The sequence below is a fragment of the Sinocyclocheilus rhinocerous genome, unplaced genomic scaffold (assembly GCF_001515625.1).
Source record: "Sinocyclocheilus rhinocerous isolate Xijiao unplaced genomic scaffold, SAMN03320098_v1.1 scaffold44, whole genome shotgun sequence".
Taxonomy (NCBI): Eukaryota; Metazoa; Chordata; class Actinopteri; order Cypriniformes; family Cyprinidae; genus Sinocyclocheilus; species Sinocyclocheilus rhinocerous.
The window spans coordinates 2,283,102-2,289,854 of record NW_015631022.1 but is presented as its reverse complement, the minus strand read 5'-3'; the positions used below and the strand labels follow the sequence as shown (position 1 = coordinate 2,289,854).

The following is a 6,753-nucleotide window of genomic DNA, read 5'->3' as shown; positions in this document are numbered from 1 at the left end:
AACGCCTCACTTCTTTCTGGGACTTTTCCAAACTCCCTGAAAACTGCAGTTGTTAAGCCCCTTCTGAAGAAGAGCAATCTTGATAACACCATATTGAGCCAATTATAGACCAATATCAAATCTTCCTTTTATAGGCAAGTGCACTGTATTTTATGTATAATCATTTTCTATTTTTAACAGTTTTAAATTCATTTTAAATCAATTAAAAAAGTTTTTAAATTCCTTGTTTTATTGTTGTGATTATTTTTTTAATGATTATTTTACTTTCTTTTATGTAAAGCACTTTGAATTACCATTGTGTATGAAATATATAAATAAACCTGCCTTGCCTTGCCTTGCCTAAATTAAAAAGTAATGTGTTACTTTACTAGTTACTTGAAAAAGTAATCTGGTTAGGTATCTCGCGTAACCTCCGACACTGATCATAGTTTGTGAAAAGCGTCCATTCAACAGCATCAGCGGTTGTGGGCTGATCTGAAACAATACAACAAACACTAACATGATTATATGACATTTTCAGGTCATGATCCTTATCACTGGCTCACATAAAGCGTTTGCGCTCTATAAAGCCATAGAAGAGGGAGTGAATCACATGTGGACGGTGTCAGCGTTCCAGCAGCACCCGCAGGCTGTGTTTGTGTGCGATGAAGACGCCACACAGGAGCTGCGGGTCAAAACGGTCAAGTATTTCAAAGGTAACACTGACTTAACAACTAGTTGATCTCTCTCTCTCTCTCTCCTGACGGAATGAAGTGAAAACAGGGATATTGTGCATGTAAGAAAATTGTTAATGTTTTTTTTTTCTTCAGGCATTATGGATGTGCACAACAAGATGGTGGAAGAGCCGTAGACTGATATTGATAAGAAGAATAGACACAACAGATTTGTGGTTGTGTATTTACCCAAATTGCACTGTTTTTATATTACTTTATTTCTTTTATTAAACCTCTCAATACCTGATGTATTGAATTAAAATGTGTTTATATAATAATCGACTTAAATGTGACCAAATAAATAACAAATTGATGAATAAATAGACTTAGTACTGTAAATATTAATCTTTGGATTGATAATATGGTATCTCAGTATTTATATGCTGTTATAATATTTAATATTGCCTTTTGTTTTTATAGTTTTATTTTATTTTTAACATATAGGTATATATGTGTGTGTGTATATATATATATATATACACGCACACCTTTATTTTATTTCACTTTTATTTGTCTTTTTTTTTTGTTCAGTTAGTTGCCAAGGTAACATTTCTAATTTAATTTTTTTTGTTTTTTTTTGTTTTTAGTTTTAATTTTATTTAATATTCATCTAATATTTATATTTTATTGTATTGTATTTTATTTAAGCTTTATTTCAGTTCATGAAAACATGTTTAAATAGTTTTAGTTATATACAACACTGGCGGAGGAGGGCAATGACATGCTTAACTGTACAAGAATTACCATTTTATTTTTTTTTATTATTATTGTGTGAAACTATTAGACTAAAGAAACATTTCCCCACCATGCAGGTGAAAAGTCATAAAAACATTTCCAATATCGCAATGGACAAAATAGGCAGTTCAGTGTAATCAAGTTCATACATGACTGAGCAAAAAATAACTCAGTGATTCACAATGGTTGGGAATAAGACGTGCCCTCAGGAGTCAAGAAATTACAGCACTCAACAGACTGCACTTACAGAAATACTGAGTGTTTACTACTGTACTGGGACTCTAGCCATTGTAAATGAAAGTATAAAGGTTCAAAGGTACTTTTAGTTCAACCGTTAAGCAGAGTTACTAATGGAATTTTCTCTTTAATTGGTGACATAACAACAATCTGCACTGACATAAATACACCCACGGGCTGTGTTCAAAACCTAGTGAGCTGCCTGAGCGGAGCCAAGTTCGAAACACGTCTATAACAGCTGAAATGCTGTCTAGGTAGGCAGCACACTAGGCTTTGAGACAGAGCCGCACTGAAACCGACTGAGCATGAGCAGTCGCCATTGTTTGGGCTATAGATTAGCCTAGTGCTGTCAACCTGACTTCATTCGAGAATATTGTAATTAACGAGCAGTCTGTTTGTGATATTAAGTAAAAGTTACGTTAAACTAGTGATCATTACTGTATGAGTGATTAAGTGAAGAGATCGACGCGGAAGAATGACGGATCAGAGGAGTGGATATCAGCAGGTAACGTTAACAAACCTGGGGCCTGTTTCATAAAACAAGTTTTTGTCAGCTGATTTGGTTAAAAATAAACCAGACCAACTGAAATAAACCTGGATTATTTGGTAAACTTGTTTTATGAAACAAGCCCCTGATATAGCTCATTTGTTTGTTTGTGAGCGACTTGTTTTCTTTGAGGTTAATAGTTTTATGAACATATATCGAGTCGATGAGATTTTGATCATAATTTCTCAGAGTCTTAACTAATGTTTTGAGAAGAGAGAGGATAAAGTCGGATGGATTAATTAGCTGGTTAGCCGCTCCTTCAGCGGCCTTCAGTTAGCATTAGCAGTAACAACAAACCGAAACCGGAAAAACCAAGAGCTCACGATGATTAAGTATAGAATGTGAATACAATATAGTCCGTACTTTATTATGAATTATCAATATATTAGGTTGTCATTCCGATCAAGTGTTGTTTGCAGTGATATTTGATCTCATGTAAAACAGTGTTAAAGTTCATGACTTACAAGAAGACAGAGGTGAACCTATTTAGTTTTGTGAATGATCATCTAAATCATATTTCAGCACTATATATATATATATTTGTTCTATATTAATATTTTGTTTATCTTATGTTTAAAATATTATATAAACAGTCTTAGACAGAGGTGAACCTATTTAGTTTTGTGAATGATCATCTAAATCATATTTCAGCACTATATATATATTTGTTCTATATTAATATTTTGTTTATCTTATGTTTAAAATATTATATAAACAGTCTTTACGTATACTTCAATATTTAATATGTATATGTGTGTGTATATATAAATGTGTTTATACACACACACACATACAGTGTATCTATATACACTATTATGGACAAAAGTATTGGGACACCCTTCTAATGAACATGATTGACTACTTTACTAAATTCCATGAGTACAAATCTTAATTAATGTTTAAGCATATAATGATATTCTAGGGAATTGTGTGCTTCTAATTGTATAGCAACAGTTTGGACAGGACCCTTTTCTATTCTAACATGACAATGCCTCTGTGTATAAGGCAAGATTAAAAAAGAAATGATTGATTGAGTCCGTGTGGAAGAACTTGACTGGTCTGCAGAATCCCAGAATCCCTCTGGTGTGACTTTAAATGCAGACCTTGAGCCAAAAACTCATCACCGAACACCAGTGACTTGTACATACACCATATGGACAAAAGTATTGGAACACCCCCTTCTTTAGAACAGAAACAGACACTTCCAAAACTGTGGCAACAAAGATGAAAACATAATTCATGTATTTAAAATAAGTATTTCCATCTCTGTTGCAACAGTGTCTAAAATGACTGTACATGGGTACAGTGTGTGTGTATATATATATATAAATACACACACATATATATATATATATATATATGTGTGTGTATGTATTCTGATTTTATTATTTACAATTTTACTTTCATCTTATATTAAAATTAATGTTGTTTTAATATGATATCAGCAGCTTTGTTTTTGTTTTGTTGTGTAGTTGAATAATGCGCAGGAGTCAGCGGAGGTGTTTCAAGAAGCCGCGGATGCGCCTCCACCGTACAGCAGCATCACAGCGAGTAACGCAGGTAACGTGAGTGTGTGAAATAACTACTGCGTCTGTCATTATTCCTAACCGTTTCACTCTGTCTGATGCGTTTGCTGTAGCTTTCTTTGAGTACAAAGAGGATGAGGTTTACCCCAAACCCCCCTCATACAATGTTGCCACGTCACTGCCGTCATACGACGAGGCTGAGAGGAGCAAAGCAGAGGCCACCGTTCCTCTAGTCACCGACAGGGTGAGCGTTTGTGGCTGTTTTAGGAGTAATCACAGTTAATTAAGCACTCTTTTGACACATCCGTGCTTGTTCCTCTACTACAGGATGAGGACTTCATTGCCAGAGACAGCTTTGATGATACAGATCAACTGCGGGTTGGGAACGATGGGATTTTCATGCTTACGTTTTTCAGTAAGAGCACACAGTACTTTGATGCAGAACAGTTGTTGTTGTGTCTTTGGTTTATTCTTTCTCTTTATGATACACTTAGTCTGCTGTGGATTATGGATGGTATGGGTGTGCGTTATTTAATGTGTGCGATAATATCGTAATTGTTCTTTTAACAATATATGACCTGAAATTATGGAGTATGTCAGTCGCATTGCAAAAAACAAACAAAAACACGTCTTGAGAGTCCAAAAGCATTCACTGCATGATGAAGCCTATTAGAATGCAGTTAGAATGAGCCTATAATTCAAGTTATGTTATATTTATATAGTTAAGTAATATCACCCAAGCATCAGCTGTTTTCCTAAATATTAGCATGTGATCGCAATCGCAAATGTGATATTAATTTTATACATCAGTTCAAAAAGGTTAATATGGAGTGACACATTTTTTGTTTATTTTTTCTGTTTCTCCTACGAAAATAGTTCCAATCAGAGCCAGAGCAGAACATTAAAGGCAGAGTAAGTGATTTTTCAAAAACGCTTTAAAAACTGATTCGGGCCGAATCGCAAAACAAACTTGTAGCCAATCAGCAATAAGGGGCGTGTCTACTCATGATGTGGAGGAGAGCGCGTTCAGTGCATGGGACGGACATTAGCCGAGCCGAGCGACAGAAAGATAGAGATGGCGGATAAAAAACAAAAGAGGAAAACGTCTGCGGAACGATAAGGCAAGAAGTAGGACCCGTGTAAATATCGGATCAGCTTTCCAGCGCTGGAGAGAACTCAAGGAGCGGAGGCCTGCGATCGGACGCCGAGGTTGCTTTGTTTCTTCTCAATAGGTGAGTAACACCGTGTCTACAACAGCTAAAGTCTGCCTACACTGGACGCGATCAAACGACCGTTGAAAACCATTTGAAATGTGTGTCAGCACGTCATAAATAGAACCCGGCAGCAGTTTTCTGTCGGGGATTTGTTGCGCCGCGCCGCTCACGTCCGTAGACACGATGTAACATTGGTTTTGCTTTGTTTCACAGAACTAATCGTTGCCTGGGTTGCGTACGTATGTGTGGGGCGGAGCTATCAAAATAGGGGCAAGACCCTTTTGGGGTAGGGGCGTGTTTGTTTTGGTGATTTCAAATATAAACATTGGCTACCAGAAATCCCTTACTCTGCCTTTAATGCGTCTCAGAGCAACACTGTGCTGTTTCGTTTCTGAATGAGTTTTTTTGAACAAATCATATGACTGTAAAGGCAGTCACTTGCTTCATTGCTAAATGAATCGTTTGAAAGAATGAGTCAATGAATCGCTCATTAAGACAGGGACTTGCAGCCACCTAGTGGCAGTTTTAGTGTCATTTATTTATCCATAACAGGCCTAATCCAGCCAAAGTACCAGCACAAAAACACACTCAGCAAAATATAAATTTTTGTCATCAAAAAAATTGCATCAGATATGTTAATATCTCTTCATTTCTTTGCGTCATCAGTGGCGTTCCTCTTTAACTGGATTGGCTTCTTCCTGTCCTTCTGTCTGACCTCGTCTGCGGCTGGACGCTATGGGGCCATCTCTGGGTTTGGACTGTCTCTGGTCAAATGGGTCCTGATTGTCAGGGTATGACATGTTCCATATTACATCATATATGCTTTCAAATATTTGTTATATTATTTGTAATTTCATATTATTATTTTATTAGTGCTTTTTATTAGAGGATGAACAACACTCACCCTTTTCTTTCTGTGATTAAACAGTATTCTACCTACTTCCCTGGATATTTTGATGGCCAGTACTGGCTGTGGTGGGTTTTCCTTGTTGTAGGTGAGTGCATATTTGCATGTTAGTGTAAATAAATGTTTTTATTGCACTGATTCATTAAAAATAATTGTTGAAGTAAACGTTTTCCCAAAAATAAAAATGTTATGACCGTTTACTCGCCATCCAAGATGTAGATGAGTTTGTTTCTTCATCATCCTGGATATTTTGATGGCCAGTACTGGCTGTGGTGGGTTTTCCTTGTTGTAGGTGAGTGCATATTTGCATGTTAGTGTAAATAAATGTTTTTATTGCACTGATTCATTAAAAATAATTGTTGAAGTAAACGTTTTCCCAAAAATAAAAATGTTATGACAGTTTACTCGCCATCCAAGATGTAGATGAGTTTGTTTCTTCATCAGATTTGGAGAAATGTAGCATTGCATCAGTGTCTCAGCAATGGATGCTCTGCAGTGAATGGGTGCCGTCAGAATGAGAGTCCAAACAGCTGATAAAAACACCACAATAATCCACACCACTCCAGTCCATCAGTTAATGTCTTATGAAGCCAAAAGCTGAGTGTTTGTAAGAAACAAAGCCATCATTAAAAAGGTTTTAATGTTAAAAAATTTTCTTCCGGCTGCGTTCTGTAGTGAAAACTCGTCTCTTCTGAATCAGGAGAAAAAAAATGCACAGCTCAAAACCAAAACATCAAGCCAAAACGGTTCTAAAGCATGTGAGAGGACAACAAGAGATGGACTGTTTCACTGGAGGAAGCGTTATGAATTATGGACTCATATTTTGGCCAGAAGTTAAAAATGTCTTAATGATGGATTTGTTTCTTACAAACAC

General features: G+C 36.2%; 2 protein-coding genes across 3 annotated transcripts in view; both read left to right on the top strand.

Moving 5' to 3' along the window:
- Positions 1-997, top strand: part of LOC107741117 (glucosamine-6-phosphate isomerase 1-like) — a 9,478-nt gene extending 8,481 nt beyond the window's left edge. For both annotated transcript variants that reach the window (XM_016553710.1, XM_016553709.1), the window contains exons 6-7: positions 521-695; positions 810-997. In XM_016553710.1, coding sequence (XP_016409196.1) covers positions 521-695; positions 810-850 — 216 coding nt within the window. In that variant the 3' untranslated portion in view covers positions 851-997. The remainder of the gene's footprint in view (positions 1-520; positions 696-809) is intronic.
- Positions 998-1,964: 967 nt separating this feature from the next.
- LOC107741079 (NEDD4 family-interacting protein 1-like) overlaps positions 1,965-6,753 on the top strand; it is a 7,522-nt gene continuing 2,733 nt past the window's right edge. The window contains exons 1-6 of the mRNA XM_016553670.1: positions 1,965-2,190; positions 3,705-3,792; positions 3,872-4,002; positions 4,086-4,173; positions 5,639-5,763; positions 5,901-5,967. Coding sequence (XP_016409156.1) covers positions 2,161-2,190; positions 3,705-3,792; positions 3,872-4,002; positions 4,086-4,173; positions 5,639-5,763; positions 5,901-5,967 — 529 coding nt within the window. The 5' untranslated portion in view covers positions 1,965-2,160. The remainder of the gene's footprint in view (positions 2,191-3,704; positions 3,793-3,871; positions 4,003-4,085; positions 4,174-5,638; positions 5,764-5,900; positions 5,968-6,753) is intronic.